General features: G+C 38.3%; 1 protein-coding gene and 1 long non-coding RNA gene across 3 annotated transcripts; one reads left to right on the top strand and one right to left on the bottom strand.

The window, feature by feature from the left end:
- The first annotated feature begins 419 nt into the window (after positions 1 to 419).
- Positions 420 to 2,177, top strand: LOC110724148 (probable L-type lectin-domain containing receptor kinase S.7). The gene has a single exon (XM_021903538.1). The coding sequence runs from the start codon at positions 771 to 773 to the stop codon at positions 1,866 to 1,868; it is 1,098 nt and encodes a 365-aa protein (XP_021759230.1). The 5' UTR covers positions 420 to 770; the 3' UTR covers positions 1,869 to 2,177.
- Positions 2,178 to 20,680: 18,503 nt separating this feature from the next.
- Positions 20,681 to 24,681, bottom strand: LOC110724147. Of its 2 annotated transcripts, XR_002511865.1 has the most exons (4): positions 23,254 to 24,681; positions 23,021 to 23,164; positions 22,612 to 22,940; positions 20,681 to 22,541 (listed from the first exon to the last, which is right to left on the bottom strand). It is a non-coding gene; the product is annotated as an uncharacterized LOC110724147 (long non-coding RNA). The 2 variants fall into 2 exon arrangements; XR_002511864.1 differs by having other exon boundaries at positions 20,681 to 22,940.
- Between the last annotated feature and the right edge of the window lie 288 nt (positions 24,682 to 24,969).

Raw genomic sequence — 24,969 nt, 5'->3', positions numbered from 1 at the left:
CAGTACAGTACCTTCAATCCACCTCAACTCCCCTATATTTCTGTTTTGGGGTTTTTCGAGAACAACGAAAACAAAATAAAAAGAGGAAATGAAAATTAACTTTTTAAATTTTTCGCTCCCCATTTCGTTTTTAGTTATCAGCAAAATCAGCTACTTGCTCCATTATACATGTTCGCATCTTTGGGCCCACTTTCTTACACCAACTTCAACTTATTAATAGAATTGTCATAGGAACTATGCGACAGGGTTAACCATAGCAGTCCATCATGCGTAATAAGTGAGTAACAAACTAAGAACAAGTGGAATAAAACATTTAATATCTGGAACGATATGTCATCTACACAGCAGCTGGCAACAAAATTGGTCCCAACGACAAAAATAAAGTTGTCCATAAAGCATGTTTTATTTTTATTCTTTCCCTCTTCTTTTCCCCATCTTCCTTTTCTTTTCTCGATTATTATATTCAAAACAGAATTAAAACAGAAGATAAATCATAATTTGAGTCAGATTTTATCAACGACCAAGAGAAATAAAGTTCACTACATAGGTCCTCTGTTTATTTTTTTTGCAGAAATCGAGTAAGTGCATTTAATTTTCTTTCACTTCCCTCAAAAAAAAAAAAATGCCCTTTTCTTTACACATTTTTCAGTAGTATACCACTCTTCCCGTGCACTCTACTTGAACAACTCACCAAACCCTAGATTCCTCCTTTTCCTCACCTCTCAAAATACCCAAATCATAAATCACAAATTACCCACTTCTACAGATCAATGATGGCGATGATTTTCAGTTTAAGGTACTCTTTGATCTTGTATTTTGCTATGTTTTTCTGTTTTATGGATGATGTGTTGGTTCATTCGAGTTCTACTTCATTTGGGTTCAAAAATGTTGGAAATAATTCTAAGTTTTTGGACCCTGAAATCGGGTTTTATGGTGAAGCAAAGGTTGATGAAAATGGGTCTTTTGTTAAATTGACTGAATCTCATTCATTCAGTTCGGGTCGGGTTATGTACAGAAAACCCATTAAGTTGATGGATAGAAATGGGAGTAGGAAGGCTTCATTTGGGACTTATTTTACATTTTCTCTCTCCTCTGAAGATGGAGACGGGATTTTGTTTGTAATGCTTCCAAAAGGGTATTCTTCTGGTGGTTATAATGGGAAACTTTTTGGGTTGTCGAATGAATTGATTGAGAAGAAGAATAAAGCATTTTTCGCTGTTGAATTTGATACCAAATTTGATGCTGAATTCGGAGATTTGAGCAATAATCATATTGGAATTGATGTTGGTAGTTTGGTTTCAATAAAAGTAACAAATGGGTCTGATTTGAAATTGAAATTGAGTAGTGGGAAGAAGCTGCAATGTTGGATCGATTACGAAGCGAGTTCAAAACGAATCGAGGTTCGAATGAGTAAAGAGGGTGAAGAAAGACCTGTTTCTCCATTGCTATCTTGTCCTGTTGATTTGTCAGAAATCTTCAAGGGTGAGAAGGTTTTCTTTGGCTTAAGCTCATCAAATGCAAATTCTAGTCAAGTATGCAAGTTATATTCATGGAGCTTCAAGTTAAGACTAGTTCCTTATTGGATGCATTCGCATCCATTAGATCCTAAACCCGTTGCGAAAGATGCAGAGTCGGTCGTGTTTCGACAAAAGAGTGACTGTAAGCTGAAGGTTCTTACAGCTCTGATTCTTGGCACTGCGTGTGGAGCTTTAGGAGCTTACATTGTGATGTTTGTATGGAGTATTTTCGTTTCAAAGAAGCCGGTTGCTCCTGAAGAGTATATGATTAAACCTGTGATGTATGACTATGACAAAGTTCATGTACTTGCAGTTGACAAGTCTGATGATGATAAGAACTCTAAGAAGTAGGCTTAGATTTTCCATTTTTTTGGTATTTTTGGGTTGATGTAAATGTAATCTTATCTCTTCTTTTGGGTGTTTTGTATGATTTAGGTTGTATTTTAGCCTGTTTTTCATTATTCTCTGATGTAATGTAGGTTTAGTTTGAACAATGTAGTGTATTGATCTTGGTAGTTAACTGTGTAAGACTGATGTTTAGGTGTAAGCCTTTCTTTCTACTCTTGTTTAAGCTTAAGATTGTGCTCAGATTGCTTAAGGTGCTGTTGCTGCTGTTGATTTAATGTTGTCTGCTGTTGAATGTTTTGAGCATTGATTACATTTTGACTTGATATTAAGCTAATATTATTTCACAAAACAATCCTCAAATTTGATTATTAATATTTGTGATTGTGTATTAATGTTTTTTTTTTTTTTTTTTTTTTTTTTTTTTTTTTTTTTGAATAAACCGTGAAGATCATTTTCTGTCAAAGATAAAGCTTTGGGGAAAATAGATCAGCCATACATAAGAAGTTTCACCAGTATAGAATCTAGCTACTGAAGACGCTAAGGTATTACCCGATCTACGAAAATGACTACAATTGAATGAAATCATGTGCCCCAACTGTCTTGCGAGCAGCATCCCCAACTTGAACTTCTATACACACCTGACACCACCGTGCTTTCACTCGTTTTACAGCAGCTACAATGGTCCCCCTGCCTCATCTCTTCGCATATAGAAAATGAGAGAGAAAGAAAGGAAGGGAGGGAAAATGTAGTTAATGGGCCCCATATGATGTCATATTTGAGTTGCAAGTCATATAGGTGGGAAGTTTTAATGTTTTGAAAAATAGTTGGTAATAAAACTTTTTTTTTTAAAAAAATGTAGGTGGTAATTGCAAAAAAAAACAACAATTATAGGTAGAAATTGTCAACAAATCCTTAATAGGCTTAAATCAATAACTATCCTTTTTTTTTTCTTTTCCCATTATTGCTCAAAGGAATAAGCTTATCTCTAGTTATGATATCAACAAAGTGAACTTAAAAAAAAAAAAAAAAAAAATCAACACATGGAACCAGCTAAGTAGCTAGCTAGTTTTTGAAAGTTTAGTCGAGAGAGCCCCCATTCATCTTGATGTTAAACAAAATTAGTTTATCTAATGACATTTTCGTAAATATATCAACAATTCATCCCAATCAGCATGATTTTTTTTTTAAAATAAGTGAACAACTTTTATTAATATGCGGGTTACACAAATGTTGACTTATTTACGAAAATGTCAAGCTGACTGGGATTTTTTTTGATGATTTATTCACAAAAATGTCATTAGATAAACAAATTTTTTTTATCATCAAGTTAAACTTGTATTTTCTCAGTTTAGTCTATGAGACTTTTGAGTTGTTGTTTTTAGAACTTCCTTCGCGTATCAATGCTATCATGAGTTCAAACAACAAAGAGAAATTTTAAGACTCTAGTAATTAGTCATGGATGACTCTAATAAATGCACAATCATCCTTTAATTGTTACCTCACTTACGAAAAAAATGGAATTGAAAAGGAAAACCCAAAACCAAGGCCAGGAAAACTAAAAAGTAAGGTAGGGGCTTGAAAAGGACATGTTTTTTTTTTTCTCCATTTCCTTTTTTGTTTTTTTTAAGAAAATAAAATCCCCAAACTAGAAAATCTTCGCAATTTTTTTTCACCAAAACCGTAGCTGTATATTTTCACAAATTTAATTCAAATTTCGAACAAACATAGAAAAAAATTACAAAATAGACCGGGTAATTAAAAACCACAACAAAATACCAACTTCATCATTTCAACAAATGCTATCGAAATTAATAGTTAATGGTAGCATTGTTGGATTTGAAAATCCCGATTTCGGACTGCGATGATGGGTTAATTCCCAATTTCGGACTGCGATTGGCCTATCGAAATAAAATCCTCAAACTAGAAAATCTTCGCAAATTGTTATTGCTTTGGAAAATCCTAGTCTTGTATTGGCCTAGCCAACCGAAGGCTAGGATGGCTAGCCAAAGCCATTGCCGCAAGGAAAGGCTTGGCCGCAAGCTTAGCATGCCTATCATGGCCGAGATATAGGAGTTTACAAGTACTATAATGCAGAAAAACATGAATTATATTTATAAAGCACCTAATCCCAATATCACATGCATAACACACAAGACACATGATTATACTTTTGAAGTGTGAATTCCACGAAGCTATTTCACAGGAAAATCAGGGAGAGCCCCAAGTGTTGCTCCTCTACTTGGTCCACGAGATTCGAATGAGCCATCCACCAATACTAGATTGGCCGAGTGAAAGAGGAAAACCGCGATCACCATCTTTAATGGACAACCGACCATCACACAAACCACTACCACCACCGGCGCCGAGGAGGAGGGGAGAGTCGTGAGAAAGAGAGAGAGAGAGGAGTTTGAGAGGGTTCGGTTTTGTGTTTGCTAAATTGGGTTTTGATCAAACTAATCACTGAATTCAATGTGTGAAAACCCTATGCACTTAGTCTATTTATAATCCCATTATAATTAGACTAAGTCACAAAGCCCAAAACCCCTTTAATCCTCCCTATGGCCGGCCACCGAGACTGATGAGGCCCGTGATAGGCCTCGTCCTCTAATGCTCAATATAGGCCCTTTGTGTGACCTTATAGGATCCATGTAATTGGTATTTGACCTATTTTACTAGCCCAAAAATCGTTAGTACTTCTAGCTATGATATAACAACGACCTAAATGTACGAACTTAATTATCTCCATAATTTGATCCATTTATATATCTAGAAATTGCACACGACGACGACATAATTCCTTCAATCTCCCACTTTTATGAGACAAGTGTGCAATATACAAATTCCTTAAGTCAATATGTGTCGACTTGATAATATGATTGCATCACATGTCAAGATCATATTAATCTACAAATCGTTTCTTGAAATTTGAGTTAGAATTACAAAACTAAATGATTACTGAGTAATGCATTTTAAACGCGACCACGCAATTTCTGAATTCTCCCTCTTCAAGCAGCCATGACACATTCCCTAATGTGACATATGCCCCTACCTTGTCAAATTTGAAGCCTACGTTTCAACGATTTTTTGGTTTGAAAGACAATGATATGGAAAATTTTTTGGATAGAAGAAGGCGTGAATTTAATTCAAAATATTGAACATTTCATCGCTCCTCGCAACAACTTGACGAAACACCATTTTAAAATTCGTGGTTTTTGTTTTTGTCTTGTTATTAATTGTTTATTTAGGATAGACAAAGAATATGGGGGATTATTCAATGGTGTCCATAGTGAAGCAAATAGATGGATGTCATTCAGCCACACCCTTAGCTCTAGCAGAAACTATACTTTGCTTAAAATTTTTTAAATAAAGTGTAATCATTAGTACTACTACCTCCGTTAAATGTTATGTGCAACTTTGGGGTATTAATATTCCAAAGTTGCACATAATATTTAATGGAGGTAGTAATTTTTTTTTGAATGATGTATTATCTAATTATATGATTTCGTTTTGAATAACTTTTTGCTTCGAATAAAAATGAGCTCTTTTTTTTGTTTTATTCATATGACCGAATCAAAAGATTGCATACGTATTCGTATTATGAAATCAGGTCTTTGTGTAGTTCATTGTGAAAAAATTTTAATTAATAATTTTTTAAATATTTTTTCTTTGATCCTACTTGTACAAATTAAATGAAAAAATAATCAAAATTTGTTTAATAATTTTAAATCAAAGTTTAATTTTGTTGTCTTCCAAGTATATGTAGTGTTGAAAACACCCTTATTTTATCGCTACTAAAAATTAAAATTCTATTAATGTGTAAATTATGGGTTCGTATTTCGTCACCAGGTGGCGCGCACAATGTCCAAGGTTTCGCATGCCTGTCGCGCGCAACTTGTTTTGTTGCGCGTGACATCCGCGCGCAACTCTTTTAGTTGCGCGTGACATCTGCGCTCAACTCTTTTAGTTGCGCGCGACACCTGTGCTACGAGTGTTTTTTTTAATTTTTTTAAAATCAATTATTATTACCCCTCGAAGTGTGAAGAGTTTTTTGTGATGTTTGAAAAAATCTGAACACTTTGAATGACATGTTTTGTGATTACCCCCCAAGTGTTATGAGCTTTAGTGTGTGATTCGGTAAAGTTTATAACACTTTGAATCTTTTATGTGAATCCTAAGAGACATGATTGTGAATTATGAATAAACGAGTTTATCCTGACTTTTATAAGTAATATTACTAAATTTGATCAATGTTTAGTTGACGGATTTCATCGCCAACAATATCCATAAATCGAACGGCTTCTCCTAATAGAATTTCAATTACACGGTAGGGTCCTATCCAATTAGGTATGAATTTCCCTCTTGGAACGGTTGGTAGAACCCTGACCTCTTTTAATACAAAGTCACCTTCTTTAATATTACGGGGTCGTACCCGTTTGTTAAAGTGTCGCACGATGCGTCGTAGGTAGACTTGTACATGATCTGAAGCTTTTAATCGTTGTTCATTGAGGAATAAAAGCTCCTTGTACCTTGCTCGTACCCATTCAGCTTTCGGTAGCTTACTTTCGAGTACGATGCATAGGGATGGTATTTCTAGTTCAACTGGTTGAACTGCGTCCATGTTGAAAACTAAGGAGTGTGAAGTTACTCCTATTGATGTTCGTATGGATGTTTTATAACCCCGTAGAGAGAAGTGTAGTTTGTTCGGTCAGTCTTTGTAATTTTTTGCCATTTTCTTAATGATGTCTGTTATATTTTTATTCGCCGATCCTACAGCTCCATTCGTTTGGGGTCTATATGGGGACAAATGATGATGTTTTACTTTGTAACGAGCTAAGAGGGTCTCAACTTTTGCTTTGAATTGAGATCCCTGATCACTAATTATTTCATGTGGAACTCCATATCTACAAAATATGTTTCATTCGAGAAACTTTACGACATGTTTAGAAGTGATGTTAATGTAAGAAGCGGCCTCAATCTACTTGGTTAAGTAATCGATGGCTACTACTCCTGCTTCTGTTGGAGAGATTTTTCCAATTATGTCAATTCCCCAAATCGAAAAGGGCCAAGAGGAAGTGAGATTAAATAGTTTGGATGGTGGGAGGTACTGTAAATTAGCAAACATTTGGCACCCTGGACATTTCATGACAAATTGTATGCAATCATGTTCCATTGAGGACGAAAAGTACCCTTGTCGTGAGATTATCTTAGCAAGCATTTTTCCGTTCATGTGAGGTCCACAAATGCATTTGTGAGTATCCTCCATAAGGGGTGTGGATTTGGGTTGGTCTATACATAATAAGCTTTGACCATTGAGTTCTGTAGGGAATATTTCAAGCATCCCACACTTGAGCCCCACTGTGATCATACACTTAAGCATGGTGGCATGTAAAGGGAAGGAAGCTGGAGTAAAAAAGTCGCCAACAAGTTTTAGGAACTTGTAAATCGTTTACAGGGTGAAGGTTACACCTTTTAACGATCCAGGAGATCGTTAACTTCAATAGGTCTAGAACCATGACTGAAAGTCTGGGGATGTAGGTACAAATCCAACCAAAAAGAGATTGAACTTGCCCTAATAAAAGGTCTCTACTTTATTCTTCTCGTATTCATGTGCACTTTTTGACTAACATACAATCAATGATTAACCCTAAACCTGTTTAATCTATGTTGGTTGAATATTAATGCACAAACAAATCTATTATTGGCGATCAATTGAATTATAATCATATTAGCTTAAACAAAATTATTAATTATCTTATTAAGCGTGATTACAAGTATAAATTCCCTTTAAACATGCATAAAAGATGTTATCAAGCAATAACAATAATAAAAAATCAAGCAACATAATAAAAACAAATCATCATCATCATAATAATATTCTCAAAGCATAATAATATTAGTAAGATCCTAGGCATGATACTAACGAGATTAATAACAAACCCTAGAATGTTACTAAACATAAAAATCAAAGCTTTATTCCTAACATGATACTAACATGATATTAGAAACAATAGGAAGCAACCTAAACATGATAATAGAAACATACATGATATTAGAAATTTTAGTTATTACCCTAAACATGATACTAGAAAGCAATAAAAATATCCTAACATGGTACTAGGAATCAAAATAATCAAAGCATGATTTCTATATCAAAATAACAATTAAATTACTTACTTGGATGCCTCGTATCTCTTTCTAATAACAAAATCCACGCGTTAGTAATTCAAGGAAAATATTAAATAGTAAATCTAATCAAAGAATTGAAATAAGATTTGGGACCAAACCCTAAGAAATTATCAACCTTTTATGTCTAGGGCGAAGGCAACTTCGAACTTGGCTAGGTGTGTCTAGAACTTGTGAATGTGGAATTTTGTGAGAGGGAAGGTTTAGAAAAAGAATAGAGAAAGAGAAAGCTTCTAGATTTTAGAGAGAGAGCAAGAGGGAAAGTAATGATTGTGAATGATTAAATACAGGGAGATACGACCTCTATTTATAGAAAAAATAGCTTGGAATCAAATCAAGTAATATTCAGAATAAAATACCTCTTGTCGCCAACGACAGGAGTTAGCACCGGACGACAGGATCAGCGCTAGGCGACAACTATTAGCGCTAGGCAATATCTTTGTCGTATCTCGCTAAATCAGAATTAAAACGCACTTTTTACGTGTAGACACCTACTTTTGGCCTCTTGTCCCGAAAGGAAGTGCGATGATGTTACAAAAATTCATTCTTCATGTTAGATCAAAGTTGAAATGTTTATGGACTATAAAAGAATTATGAAGTAAGTTGAAACCCATATTTGAGACCAAGTTATCTTAGAGCCTTGTCCGATTACTAATTAGGCCTAAAACATGTTCATACATGTTTAAACATAATTAATAACGGACCCAAATGCGTCAAATGTAATGATTGGATCCAATGGAACCTACATTGTTGAAAACCCGAGCCAAACAGATGAAAAACTACCAAATTCTTATGAAAGGCCTATACAGATGGATAGCCCTTTCAAAGAGATTTCCAACGGTATATTATAAGCCCAATTCCGAACCAAAACGAAGAAGTTATGATCAAAACACTAAACCGGGCCCTAAAACCGATACCCTTGCACTCCAACGGCCATTAATTTTGATCCATAATATATTTTAACCTAATTATAACGACATTGAAAAGTAGACATTCAGAGATTTCCAATAATATATCACACGCCTTAATCCAAATACTCAATAAAAAGGTATGAAAGTTTTAAAAACGTGTTTTAGTATAAGGAAAACCGCAAACCAGCGCAACTCAATCAGTTGCGCGGGCCTTGAGCGCGCGACTCATTGAGATGTGCATGGCAGCCAGCGCGAGTCTGAGAGTTGCACACGCAACCTGAAGGCGCGGCTCTAAAACCCTAAACTTAGATCACTACGCCTATAAATAGGGGTCTTCGTTCAGCATTACGGGGACCGGGAAAAATCAGAATTTAAACCCAATTATTCTCAAAACCCTAATCTCTCAACTTATCTTACTATCATACTACTTTTTCTTCTCTCTTCCCAAATACTTTCAAACCCTAATTGAATCCATTGAATTCCTTGGAGGTACAAAGAAGAAAGAAAGTACATAAACACATTAAACGGAGATTTAACATAAAAGAAGAACGGTTAGTTTCCTGAACTCTTAGATAAATCACTTTTCCTTTAATGTTTAAATAACTTTAATTAAATAAATAGTGTTGTTTGATCACTTTAAACAAACTTTTAATTAATTAATTCACATAGTATTCTTTTGTTAATCAATAATAGAATTTGATAATTAATTGTTGTTTTATCACTTAAGACAAGGCGAATATTGTTTATTTTGTTCTTTTCACGAATATTGATTAATCAAAGAATAGCGACTTTTGCAATGTAATTCCTACGTGATTAATGCTTGTAAATAAAATCAAATTACATAGTTTTAGGTATCGCGTTGCATATATTGTTTGGTGATGAAATTGTAAAAAAGGAAGAGCTAGTAGAGGCCGCACTAGGGCTAGGATAGCGATTCCCCTCTAAAAGGAACGTTATTTTAGTACTCTCACTCCCGAACTCATTTCTGGTTTATAGACCAATTTGGGCATGGGTAAACTTATGATTCGTGCTAATTATTCCATGAAATCCACATGGAAGAAAGACATGAACAAGGTTTATGAGTTTTTCCTAAAACTCATTGGCGACTCCCTACTTGTTTCTTACAAAAAAGCGTAATGATAGAATCAATTCTAATTCAAGGTCCCCCAAACAGTCAGGAATTTAAATCCTACTACACCCTAACAAGTGTAAAGTCCTAGACTTTTAAGTGGCCATGGGCATTTAAGGAGAGGACCCCTTACGATGGGAACCCCCTCCTTATAGTACGCATAATCATTTTCTTAACACGATTAAGCAGCTAATTCTGCGTTAAGCAGATTAAAATCATGTTTGTGACAAATCACATATTTTATTCAAAATAAAATTCTTTAAAATATAATTATTAATCCTAATTTCATTAGAATTAAAAGGAACCTTCTACGTAATTCTAGAAGATTGAAATTCAATCCTAATAACTTTGGGAATAATAATTAATAGACCCTCCTCTAGATCATTGGCCATATTTAAAATCATTTCGGCCAAATTTAATTTAATCCATAACTTCCTCATTATTCATCGGAATTGGGCTTATAATATATCCTTGGAAAGCTCTTTACGAGCCCAATCCAACTACAATATTATTGGACCCTTATCATGGACCAAACCAAATTGGACTGGCTATTTACATAAATAGAGTGTAAGAAGAAATATTTTCAAAGACAAAAAGAGAGATATTTTCATAAAAACATCCACATCACTAGACTTTTCACACTTTCACTTCGTTCGATAATCGAATGAAGTGAAAAGTATTCATCAATGGGTTTGGTTTTGAGGAGACACATTTAGGTGTCTACAGAAGCCCGACTTTGACTGAGTTTGGAGAAACGCATGTTTCGAAAACAAAAGTCAAAGTAGCGATAGGGACAGAGAATGATTCAGAACTTCATGCGATCCTAAATCATTCTTGTAACGCCGATACCTGTAAACTAGCTTTAGTTAAATAGATAAAAAGAGTTAAGAAACGCGTATCTTGCACCGTCAAGCACACGTCTCTGAAGTAATCGATTTGTTGCTACATTTTTGTTGCGACGACTTCCTCAAGCTAGGGGATATCTCCTGAAGACTGCTCCGCTTGTAGCTGCCTTTAATTTTAGGTGTGATAGTCTTCCACATATTAGGGAACACCATTGAAGATAACTCCGCTTGTAGCCATTTTATATTGTTATGAAAACTCTCCACATCCTAGGGAATGTCGTCGAAGGTGACTGCTTGTAGTCATCTTCAGCCCTGGTGTGACGTCCTTCCTCATCTTAGGAATTCTATCGTGAACCACCACGCCTCGAGCGATCCATTAAACAACAATCTTCCATGCCTTGGGAATTCTGTACCAAACCACCACGTCTTGAGCGATTCACTGAATAACGGTCTTCCACGCCTTTGGGATTTTTATGATGAGCTTCTGCGCCTCAAGCAACTCACAAATGACAAATTTCCTCGCCTCAAGTAACATGTCGTAGACTCATTCGTCTTGAGCAGTCTTCCGAATGATGATTTTCCTTGCCTTAGGAATTCTAATAGTATAACAGTTTCCACCCCTTGAGAATCCTATAGTGAGCTCCCACGCCTTGAGTAGCTCTTGAGTAAAATTCTGCTAAGTACCCACGCCTTGGGATGCAGTCGCCAACTTCTACGCCTCGGGAAGTGTGCATCAATCAACAATTTCTCTTCGTCTCGGGAAAAACTTGTCCGAAAATTATGAGTCTCTTCGTCTTTAGAAACTTGCTGTGCGAGTCGTCCGTGCCTTATGACATAATCAATTAAAGTAGTTTTATTTGACAACCTCCACATCTTGGGGAGCATCACCCAAGATTGCTTTGCCTTGAGCTATCTTCTCAAATAGGGTAACGACTTTCGCATCCTAGGGAATGTCCTCAATTAGACCACTACGCCTTGAGCCATCTTGTTCAAATTTTCTCATCTCCTTGCCTTGGAAGTGATAGTTTTGCATGTCTTAAAAAATTTGCGTTTTCTGTCTTAGATCTTTGTAAAGATCAAGTTCCGTCTAGGACTTAGTGCACTTGCATATACGTTTTGGACTGTAAGACTTTTCTTATGTTTTTCTTAAGGTTTACCTAAGGTTTGTTGTGCTTGACATCATGATTGCTCTGTTAGGGTTTGGTGAGTTCGACTCACTGCGGAAACAAACCCAAAAACAAGACCGCACTCGCAATAAATAAAACCATAAACATAATTAAATTAATCACAAGATTAAGATAAAACGATTACCTTTGGAGCGTGCTTCGCCCGACCGCTTGGGCTCTTACTTGAAAGCTAGCTTCAAAATTACGAAGCCTCCGATGTTGATCCACCCGCAATCAACGATACCCGACAAGGTCCAATGTATTGGGGTTATCAAGACCCGACCGATAAACCCGAGTAATTGAGTTCAAAGGCTTTCACTAAATGTGATACCTTTTTCAACTCTTGAGTTCAAAGGTTTTCACTTACTTGTGATCCCTTTTCCAACTCTTACTCAAGCATCATTTCCAATGCCCTTACATGGGTATTTATAGGAAATGATGAGAGTATGATTGTCTCTCCCACCAATGTGGGATATTGAGATTTTCATATTTTATTTTAAAGGTAAAATAAAATTATTTAAGCAAGATAGTAATAAATCAACAAGTGTCAACTATTCATGAGAGAGCAAGTGAGGACCACTTGGAGATGGGGGACCAAACTTTCTCCCCACTCTCTCTCTCTCTCTCCATGTGCCACATGTCCTCCCTTTTAAAGCTCCCATTTAATCCTCCCTTGCACACGACCCAGCCACCTGCGCACTCAGCCCAGCTACCCGCGCACTTGGCCCAACTATCTGTGCCACGGAGTTGCGGGCTGCTGCTGCTTGCGGCTAGCAAGCCGCGCACTCCGAGTGCGGGCTGCTGTTGCTCGCTGCCAGCATGCCGCACACTCCGAGTGCGTGCTGCTGCAGCTCGCTACCCTTAGATGCCAAGGTTGGTCCTTGGCTGATAGCAATGGTGCGCTAACACGCACTAGCCAGCCTATGCTCGGCTTGGTGTGCGTGCTAGCCACCATGCTATGGATTATGCCTCTTGCACTCGGATTGCTTGGGGCACTCCGATGCTAGGGGTATTTTGGGAAATTAGTTGATTTATGACTATTTTCTCGTCTCGTCTTTTATTATTTTTGACTCAACTTCCGAAGCTCTAAGCTCGAATTATTAATTCCTTTCGATTTAATTCGTCGCTTCAGCTCGTTGATTGCTTGGGTGTGACCCGAAGGGTTCAGTCAAGATGAAGCTGTAATGTTAATTATGCATTAATATTACTGATCGGAAGCGACCTCCACCCAGGCATTCCGATCACTTGACCTTGCTAAATATATTAGTTTTTCAATAATTCTGAACCCACTATCAGAATTATACACTTGTTCGAAGGACACTATTCCTTTCAATCTCCCACTTGTCCTTCCGGACAAGTGTGCTTTTAGTGCATAGCCCTTTTCCTATGTCGCTTAATGCCTCTTCATGAACTATAAGGTAAGATTAATTTGTCATCCTTATTACATCCTGAAGTGTTTCTTGATTTCGAGTCCTACTGTCAATAAATAGATGATTTCTAAAATCCATCTGAGCACGGCCATGCATTTTTTACAGTCTCGCTCTACGAGAGGCCTTGTAAACAACAAAGACATCTTCCCTATTTTAGTAGGGGGACATTTCCGGTCTTGTAATGTAGTTTCTCTTACTAAGAGGACCTAGCCGCCCGAATGATGCCGTTATAATCCCCTATTACGAAAGACGTTGACAATCATCAAAGCGGAGTAGTACTCAAACAAGAAAGCTCACAATATTCATAGGTCGGTCAAGGAAAAAGGTTCCGATAGCAATACTGAGAAGTATACTTATGACAATTTTTAATCTCTTAAAGTATTTTCATAGGTCGATCCAGTATGGTTCTAAACCAATACCTGTGTAAATGATTCATGACGATCATGTCCTAGTAGCACAAGAAACGGTGCTATAAATCAAACTACACACTAATCTCAACTAGTCATTGTAAGGAGGGTGATCCCATCGTAAGGGGGTCCTTCCTTAAATTCCCATGGCCATTTAAAAGCCTAGGACTTTACACTTGTTAAGGTGTAGTAGGATTTGAATTCCTGACTATTTGGGGGACCTTGAATTAGAATTGATTATATCATTAGCTTTTTTTATAAGAAACAAGTAGAAGTCGCCAATGAGTTTTCGGAAAACTCATAAACCTCGTTCATGCCTTTCTTCCATGTGGATTTCATGGAATAACTAGCACGAATCGTAAGTTTACCCATGCCAAAGTTGGTCTACATTAACCTGAAATGAGTTCAGGAGCGAGGGTACTAAAATAACGTTCCCTTTAGGGGGGAATCTCTATCTTAGCCCTAGTACGACCTCTATTAGCTCTTCCTTTTTTTACAATTTCATCACCAAACAATAAATGCAATGCAATACCTAAAACTAAGTTAGTTGATTTTATTTACACACATTAATTCATGTAGGAATTACATTGCAACGTCGTTATTCTTTATTTAATCAAATTCACATATATGACAAGAAATAAACAATATTCTCCTTGGCTTAAGTGATCAACCAACAATTAATTATTCAATTCTAATCTTATTTAACGCAAGATACTATGTGGAATTTGATTAATTAAACCTTTTAAATTGATCAAGCAACACTAATTAACTAATTAAAGTTATTTTAAACAAGAAAATAAAAAGATTTATATAAGTGTTTAGGAATTTACCACTTTTCTTTGCCAGATCTTCGTTTAGAACACTTATGGACTCCTTTTTGTTGGGGAACCTCTACCGTAGTAACAAAGTATCAAAGGGGTGAGTGTTTAGGACAAGAGGGGTTAGGTAGCACAAGTTCACAAGTTTTTTGCCAGAGTTTAGGGTTAATTTCTGTCTGCTTAAGCCTCGGATTAAGACTCTATTTATAGGGAATGAGTAGGTTTAGGGTTTTGAACATTCTGCCACAGCAGATGTCGCGCGCAACTGGATTTGTTGCGAACGGACACCCAGCGCAAGTGATTGAGTTGCGCTACTATAGGCAGCGCAACTAATTGTCTTGCGCGTGGCTTTATGGCAAGATTCGATTTTCCAAATTTCTAAAATTCTGAATCTTTCCCGAGCACGACTTGGCAGTTACACTGAGTGTCACGCGCAACGTATTTAGTTGCGCGTGCCAACCTAGCGCGACTCCTTGAGATGCACGCGTTATTTTCTACGGCAGCGCCTATTTGACCTAGGCACTCCTAAATCCGTCATTATTGGGTTTTTAGTACGGGCTTAAGCCTAATTATGATCGGATTTAATTAATTGGACTCTATTTGGCTTTGTTTCTTGGTTTGGGCTAGTATTTTGTGTTTTGTGGTTTAACCATTTATCCATAAGCATTCTTCACTTTGATCCAACACGAAGATGGTTTTATTTATCGTCATTGCACTTCCTGTCGAGATAGGAGGCCAAAAGCAGGTGTCTACAGTTATCCCCTACTTTGATCAATTCTAGATTAGATGATGATCAAAGTAGTCAAGGAAATAAATTCGAGAGTCATTCTGCGAAGTTTCTAAAGAGTACAGAATCTTTAAGAAATGGTAAGGATGTAGAAACAATCCTTGATTCGCTAAGTGTATGAAACAAGTAGCTATTAATGCTAGAAAAAGTTATTTCTAGTCTTAACTTGTTAAAGAATCTAGATTATTCCTTTGCTTTTATAGAACGCTTTTACAAGTAAAGGTGTTCTAGGTGATGTCAAATCATGGGAAGAGATCGGTTTAAAAAAAATAGAGTAAAAAGGGGGGGGGGGGTGATTTCCTCTCAATCATGTCATCATTGGTCTAAAGTCTTCAATATGTCATTGAAACTTTAGCCTGACTTTAACAAAGTAAAAATGTGGAAAAGGGTGTTTTTGGTATTCGAGCCTAGACGTTTTCGGCATTCGAGCCTAAATGTTTCGGCATTCGAGCCTAAATGTTTCGGAATTTGAGCTTCAATGTTTCGGCATTTGAGCCTAAAGGTTTTGGAATTCGAGCCTCATCAGTATTCAAACCGGATGTCCACAACATAGAATTACGTGTCTCAAAACTGGAGGCACATATCCAAATCCATTGAGAGAGAAGAAAGTTAGCAACTCTCTCAGCAGTTTTATCCACAAGATGAGTACACGTGTCTCAAGACTAGGGGCACGTGACTACATGGGTGCGACATTGTCATGTCGCTCTTTATACAGGGGGTGGACGGACACCCTAAATGTCTGGTAAGCTAGTAAGCTCACTAACTACTGTATTTGCTTCCAATCAAGAAGTGTCTGTTCCTGATGGTTCGGCGCGCCTGTTGACTCGTGAGCTAACGCCTAAAGTAAAGTAATTCTTTACCTTTTAATTATGAGAGGTAGGTCTCGCAAAGCTTGGGCTGAAGTGAAATTTTACGCAACACCTACGCCATACAATTTTACGCTGTACGATACGCCTTGCATTTTTACGTTGCATGACGACGCCTACCTTTTTGCTTTGGACATGAAAAAAATAAGAAAAGTTGGACATTTATAACGTCAGTACAGTAAAATGACAAACCTGTCTATGGGAGATTTTACATAAGCACCACTACGGAACGTCTTAAGAAACATTTACGAAAAACGTTCAAAATGTATGCTTAGGGAAGGCACAAAGCACGGTGTGCATGCAGAATGATGCGAAAAACTAACAAAGAAGAAAATAAACTACAATATGTAAAGAAATTAAATGATTTTGATAATTGGCGCGCCATTACGTCTAATAACGAGCAAAAACCGTTGAAAAATGATCAAACGGATCAAAATCTGGTTATTGGTTATTTTAATGACCAGTATCCGCGCGCAACTCAGTAGGTCGCGCTGGCCAGGCGCGTACATCATTTTGAGTTGCCCTGTTCTGTCATGCGCAACTGATTGAGTTGCGCGCGAAATTTAAATCAGCAAAAAGAAATCGCTGAGCACGATTTTTAGTTCGCGTTCTCTCACTTCTTCCTTCACCATTTTCGACCCTTTCTCTCTCTAAAAAGCTCGGTTTTTTGCAATTTTTAAAGCTAAAGGAAGTAGATCTCGTCCCTTATTCATTTTTTCCATAATCTAGTGTAAGTTGTTTTACTAAATTTTGTTTGTTTTTAGCTGAATTTGGGCAATTTTCGAATCGTTAAACCCCAAATTTTGAATTTGGGGGTATTTTTATTTGGTCCATCATTCTTGAAATTGTTTGTTCCATGTTTTTATGCCATGTTCAAGGAGTGTTTTGCAACAAATTTCATGAAAAATGGTTAAGTATTAAACCTTGTATGAGCATTTCTTTGTTTAAGTTCGTTCTTGCTCTTTTTCTTTGAATTTTGCTCGAATCTATTGCTTTTTCTTGCTCATTTTGGTTACATTTGCTGATTATGAAGTAAATTATAATAGTGGAATAATTCACATTTTGCAAATTTTGAATTTTTTAAAAATGGCGCAAAGCATACTCTTAGCTCGTTTTTTGCCATGTTTAAAGCTCAAAATTGTTTGGTAGACGATAATCATGTTTGTATTACAGTTATTTGTCTAGGAGTAGTTGATTTTTTGAGATTTTGAAATACAATCCCTTGAATGCTTAGTTGAAACTGGTATAGGATGGCTTTTGTGGGTGTTAGAAGCCCGATTTACTGAGTTTAACTGTAGGTATCGTAGCCTCCAAGTATGGGTGGCATTCGATTTTCATGTTTTGCCCTATCGGCAGCCGTTATGCTGCTGAAATGGGTCTAGAACACGTATATTAGCTTAGTTTTAGAAAGAAAATAAAAATAAAGAAACCTTATCCAATCATAGCATGGACTCACCTCCATTCGTTGATGCTGAGGAGATTCTAGAGGGTCCTGACGAGGTGGTCCGCCCTCGAAAGAGGGTGACCCGTCCTCATGAGGAGGTTTGGGAGCGACGCGTTGCAGCTGATCGACGTCACCAGGAGGATGTGGTTTGGGAGGCTCCTCCCAACTGTGACCCTAGGGTCCTTAAGTGGGACCCAGACCATCATGTTTCGATCAGAGGGTGGCGCGGCATCGTGAGTTCTTTACGCCTTCGTTTTCCTTTTTTTTTCCTTTTTAAACCATAACCGTTTTTTTTTATTCTTTTTACTTTTCCTTAGAGTGAGCCTAGCATGCGCCTATACGGCTCTAGTGACCTGCGAGCCCGTTTCGAGAGTTTGCTCGAGGTGGCAAGGGAGATTGTGGAGCTTTCGAGGATCAGCTCCCAGCTGGCGGCTCTTTGGAATTTATCGAGTCAGCCTGCGTCGTCAGCTTTCCTCCGTGGATTGCTGGAGTTTTGGTAGGATTCCACCAACACTTTTCACTTTCCATCGGGGGAGATGACGGTTACCCCTTTCGATTTCTCTATAATTACAGATTTTCCTTTTGGAGGCGAGCCCGTAGCCAGTGATATCGTTAAGGGGTCAAACGAGAGACTGCGTGACCTTGTAGGGGATCGTCTCGCGGGGGCCCTTCACGTGTATGCGTAGTCTTGTCCATAGTCGGTTCTTGCCGATGAGTTGTCGGCCGACGAGCTTGATCGGCAGTGTACACCTGAGCAGCTGATAAGTGACTTTTATGTGACTTCTAGGGTGTTTATTGAGTCATTTTCCGGCTTATTTTCCAATAATTTAGCTCATTTTGTCCTTTATTTCTATTATTTGCTTATTCTCATCTTTTATCTTTATTTTATGTATTTTAGTAGTTTTTAATAGTTTTTAGCTTATTTTCTTAATTTATTTAAATTATCTTATTTTCTATGTTTATATTTTATGTTTTTAGTTCTTGTTATATAATAAGTTCCTAGTTTCTCTCATTTTCTTATTTGTTTTAATTTAGTCCTTCATTTTGTTTTAATAGTTTTATTTTATTTTACTTCGTTTTATTTTATTATATTTTGTTCTACCCTCGTGTTGGTTTTTGGTTGTAGGTGTGTTCGGGTTGATGCTCGATTTTCATGTTCAAATCAAGTTTGAAATTCCGGGTTCGAGTAAAATGTGACAAACAACAAGCTTCCAAGCATCAAGTTGCTGCCATTCTTACCATACACCACTCCATCTCCCTATCCTACACCACACTCCCCTGCTCCCTCAATTCACCCAAAACACTTCCCCTGCTTTCCTCAACAACATCAACACCAACAGCAACAACAACAAACACAACTCCACCATCACCCAAAAACCACGCATATCCAACAACCAATACACCACCAAACCACGCAACCACCGTCTACCACCACAACAAAATCAGCCCACCAATTCACGCACACCCCAGCAGTCCCTGCCAACAGCAATACCTCCACCAATATCAGCTATAGCGGCAGTCCTGCTCAACAACCTGCAGCACACCACCAGCCGCACCACCATTCTCAATCACCAAGAGTCAAAGCCATCTATCACCTTCTCCGTCCACCCTTCGCGCACTCTAACAGAATACCAAACCACCTCAACTCCACTTGTCTCCGTACAAACCGCAACAACAGTTGCCTCGCACCGCTACTGCTGCCTCCTTCACCTATTAAACCAAACCAAACCACCTTTGCGCACCAATTCCAGCATACCCCAAACCACCAATTACAATCAAGCAACAACCAAAATAAGAGTAAATCACAAATTAATCGGGTTCGGGCAAACCGTTGAGGAGCTCGGTCGAACTGCTAAAAGAGTCGGAAACATTGGAAGTTTTCTAGTTTGAAGAGGTGTGGTCGAACACACGACTGAACCAACCCATTATTCGGCCGAATATACCCATGGTTCGACGGAAACACCTCACGAGCTGCGCACACGGTAATTAATAAGATCGAACGGCTTGAATTGATGCTCGATGAGTGCTGTCAAAGATGAACGGTGGCGATTTCATGATGAAGCTTGATGATGGATTTTGATGGGGTGTGAAGTAGGGGATTAAAACCCCATTTTAAGCAGCTTCAATTCGAAGAAGAAGGGGAATTAGAGGGGGGGTCTGACTTTGGTTTTGGTGGACTTTATTTGTTTTTTATTTTTATTTTCTTTTTCTTTTAATTTCATTTTCCTTTTACTTTATTTCTTTCCTTTTTATTTTTCCTTTCTTATTTCCTATTTTATTTCTCTTTATTTATTTAGTTTCTTTTTACAGCTTTGTATAAATACCCATTTTGGGGGTAATTAAATACATGAATTATGATGCTATTTTCTTAATTAGTTTTGAGGAGAGTTTATCTCTCTTAGGGTTAGATTAGATAATTTTAGAGAGAGAAAGTAGATTATTGCTCAAGTTTCTCTATTGTATTCAACTTTTAGTCAAGTTTATTTCAATCAAGCAATTCTTCCAAGTTTTCATCTTTGATCAAGTTCATTTTTAGTAATCTCTAATCCCTTCTTTTAGCTTTATTTATTTGCTTTATTGTTGATTATTTTCATTCATCTTTTTAGTTGAACTAATTGGCCTGGTATTGTTTTCATTGTTCTTAATCATGCTTAGTTTTGTGCTTCTTGAATTCATGTTTAGTATTGTTATTAAGCTTAATCTCCCTTCCCTAGGCTAATTTCTTAGCTAGGGGAAGGGGGTGGAAAATATGAGTTGATATTGTATGAATGATGATGGTTGGATTGAACTCATGCCATAAATTGATGAAAGACATGATTTTTGATAGCTTGAGATTATTGTGGCACTTTGTGCTTCTTTATTCTCTTGATTTGATTGTAACTAATAGGATGCATGAGAATAATCCTTATTAGTATAGGCCTTTTTCATTGATTTTCCTAGACTATTGCATGAGAATGAATTGTTTAGGTAGAATCTTGTGTTCTTTGACATGTTCTTCATGATAACCATTATTGTTCCCCTCTTTCTAATCATATTTGACACCTCCGTATCCCTAGCGTTGTTCTCTCTTGATTTTAATCATCATTTTCTTTGCTTATTTGTAGTTTTAGTGCTCTTTATTCAAAAACCAACAAAAACATTCCCCTTTTTACTCTTGTATTAGTTAAAACTGATGTTGAATGAGTGAGCTTCCTTAGTGGTTCGAATCTTTACATGACCCTATACTTGTATTAGGGTAGTTTAGGAATATAAATGATTAATTTGATTAGGGTAGTAGTTTAACGGCCTATCTAACCCTCGATCAGCAGCTGGCTCGGATATACATTGCTCACGTTCTTTCCGTCACTATCTTGAGTGATCGGGGAGAACGTTTTGCTATCGGGTTACTTATTTGCCTTAGTAATTTGGGGTAAGTAGGTAACCTGAGTTGGGCGGAGGTGTCATATGCCCGTATGCTTACAGCTATGGGCAAGGCGACCCAGGTGATGGATTTCGCGGCAGCCACTGAGGTTCCTCGGATCTCCCTTACGTAGCACGATCGTATCCTTGAGGTACGTGCTTTAAGTTTATTACAATCATTATTTTTTCTTTTCCCCTTTAAGCTTATTATTTTTCGGTTTTCTTTTAGGCTTGGTGATACTCGTACCAGCCTTTCTTGGCCCCCAGGATGCTTGGGGCTGCTCGTTTTCCTATCGGCAATCGACTGGTCACGATTAAGAAAAAACGAGCCACTTCAGCAGGCGACTTTCGCCAGAGCATCCTTTCGGCGATTCATGCGTTGATGAGTATTTCAACCACATGTGCATGTTTTGATTTTTTTTTATTCATTTTCTGATGATTTTTCATGTGGCTGTGTTTATAGATCAACCTCCGTCCTTGGAGTTTGATCGTCGGAGTCCTTGAGGCTGTCCGGTCTGACATGATTTGTTGCCGTTTTCGGGCCCTTTATCAGGGACTTCCAGTCCTCTAGAGGACAGACACTTAGTATTTAGGCGAGCGTGTCCGCTGGCAGTTTGCATTCGAGGAGCCCAGGGTTCCTGCGGATCCTCTGATCCGGATGTTATGTCCGAATTTGCTGAAGTGTCATCAACCAAGTACATAATAAAACCCTTGGTCAAAACTCTCCAGATCTATAACTACGATCATTATCATCATGAGACCGCGAGTTAGGGAATGGTGGACCAAAAAGACCCTCCATCATCCGAGTACAAGGAGTAGTGTCCCTACTAGTCCCCACAGCTCCAGCAGAAGACATACTCAAAGTAGGTCCTGTCTAGCTGGTAAACTGTGTAGGCTGACTCCAAGATGTAGGAAGCGTCGATGGAGGCATCGTCCCAGACAATGGAACAGAAAATATGCCCTGGTCTGCAGGAGTAATGACCGACCTAGACTCAAACTGTGAAGGCCGGAATGGCTTGGAAGATGGAGGATGCTGCCACTGAGCCTGAAAGTGTTGGAATGGTTGAGAAGGCTAAGGTTGTTGTCACCGAGTCTTCTAAAATGGCTGAGAAGACTAAGACTACTTCCACTGAGTCTGAAGCCCCTGAAATGGCTGAAAAGTCTTAGGTTGCTACCACTGTGTTTGAGAATGCCGACGAACCTCAAAGGATCGTCTGCGGCGACTAGGCTCCCCATCGTTCGAGCCTCTATGCCTGGAGCTCAAGCGAGACCTCCGTCGCCTTCGTCGCTCCTGAAATAGACAAAATGAAAAGATATTAGTGATGTAAAAAAGGTAAACATAGGAAAATAGATGAATATACCTCATGAACATCGTCTGAACCACTCTGACAACTCGCACCGCGTCGTATCTTGATGACACAATACTTTAGGGCATCAATCAACTTCATAAAGCCCATCATATCCGAGTGCGTGACCTGGAAGCAAAAAAAAAATCAACAACAAGAAATATTAAGAAGAATGAAAGATCTGTCAGAAAACTTACCGGCTCGAACTCATCGAGCAAGGACTCCTACGCCTGTCTAAAACCCTCCGGTGCATCAGCAATATGATCCTAAACCATGCTAATCGGCCCCGAATAACGAACGGACTGAGGCGAGATCTTGACCTTCCCCCTACGACGAACAGTCGTCTAAAACATGATCGAATAATCAGGTTATTCGACAGTTGAAACAGAGACTAGCAAAATATAATTCTAAAACAAAAGCAAACCTCGGGAAGATGAGACAAAGGAGCCAAGTAAGAAAGCAAGTCCTGAGAATAATTGACGTCCATGCCCACGAACTCCTGCCAAGGAAACTTATAGCGCACTCTCCTGTCCAGCAGCTCCCCCATCAAGCGTGAGTGCAACATCCACTAAGGTGGGGGCAATGACACCACAAAACGATCAACGATGTGCTATTGAACAACACGTTCTCTAACGTACCAAAAAAAATGTGATGTACCAAAGAAGACAGTACGGCACGCCAAAAGCTCCAAAGCCTCGGGAAGGATGGTCATGCTAGCGCAAGGCCGATAGTGGATTTCGACAAGGACCTGAATACCATAAGAGATTGCAATAAATGCCAAAAAATAACATCAAAGTTAAAAAAATACTACACTATGAAATAAACCCATACGCCAACATTAGAGGTACCCCGATGCAACAACCCGCGCAGACTCGATACAGACTCCACCCGTGACTCGCCTCGGTCACGCTAGTTGAAACCGACAGAAAAATCATGGATCGCTCTGCGACAACATCGAGGGGCTAATCCCGGAAAGTACTCATAGAACCACAACTGCACCAAGAATAATCTATAAGCACATAAGCCAAACCAGTAATAGCTAAACATGAAGAGGAAAATATCATCACCTCTACGACTCTCCACACACCACAAACAGCAACAGGCGTCTGATCGTTCAGCTGCCTATAGCTATGACGCAGCGACGAGAGTAGATCAGCATACCCCACACTAGCCCAACTTAAGGATCCTATTTCACCAATCACGGTTAGAGACGACAAGTAACAAACAAGCGCACGAGAACTCCTATCATGAGAAAGAGTCCTAGAAATAAGAATCAAGATAAAGATTCGTATTCGCTGCTCAGGCGTCGTATTAGGTATATCAAAACCATGGGCAAGAATAGAAGCCATCTCTGATCACCCACTCCTAGGACCACCCTAAGGCACCAGTCGAGTCCTAATATGGTGAACGACAGGACCTAACAGTTGCAATACCTTATTCTCCCTCTAAGTGAAGTCAGGAATTTGCTGAACAAGCTGCTTGGTGAAGCGCAAGCCGCTGATCATGCTGAAATCAAGAGGAGTCACCATCATCTCCCCCCAAGCGAAGTGGAAAGTGTTGGTAGTATACCAAAAATACTCCAACAGCGCTCGGACAACTATCAAACCACAGCCTTGGGGGCTGTGAAATCCCACAACTACTGAATAATAATCTCTCAAACCAGCAGACCCCCATAAGGCGTTGGTGGTAGGATCCCATGTGATGATCCTGTATAGTCGGGGAATCAAGTCTCTAGCTCCTGAACCATGATGGTGAAGCACACCATCGACTACGCCGGTAAGTGGACAGTGAGAAAAATGATTCTCACAACAGAAAACCAACTCGTCTGATGTCCACAAAGGCGGGGTCCACCTACCCCTACTTGTAGAAGGGCGAGGCTCGGTCCCCAAGGCATCATCTATATCCTCAAGAAACGTGAGAGTGTCCTCTCAGAAAGCTTGACGCCGGCCACGAGTAGAAATATCTCAATCTCGTTGTCTAGGCATGCTATTATGTTCAAAAAAAAATCTAAATACTTAGCATCATTTCCTAACTTATTTAGTTATTTATTCAAAAACAGCTTAACAACTACCTCAAGTTGCATTTTCTGTTATACACTAAATTTTTACCTCAAGGCTAGAAATTTGAAAAATAATAAAATTATTTCTAGTACTAAGTTTCTCCATGACAAACTAATACTACAGTTCTCCTAATCGCATGATACTATGTTCTCCATGAAAATGTAGTATATACACAAAAATAGAGCATGTTCGAAATTTCACAAAAACAATATATCGGCACATCATAGCACATTTTATAAGATCTACAACAATTCTATCTTCATTTCAGGAGCAAAGGAACAACAAGAACGGCATTCACGTACAAATTAGTACC

The sequence above is a fragment of the Chenopodium quinoa genome, unplaced genomic scaffold (assembly GCF_001683475.1).
Source record: "Chenopodium quinoa cultivar QQ74 unplaced genomic scaffold, ASM168347v1, whole genome shotgun sequence".
Taxonomy (NCBI): domain Eukaryota; kingdom Viridiplantae; phylum Streptophyta; class Magnoliopsida; order Caryophyllales; family Amaranthaceae; genus Chenopodium; species Chenopodium quinoa.
Note: the sequence above shows the minus strand (reverse complement) of the source record. Positions and strands in the feature narration are given on the sequence as shown.

Bases quoted from the DNA above. Each gene is read 5' to 3' on its own strand.
- LOC110724148 (XM_021903538.1), top strand. From the start codon at position 771: ATGATGGCGATGATTTTCAGTTTAAGGTACTCTTTGATCTTGTATTTT.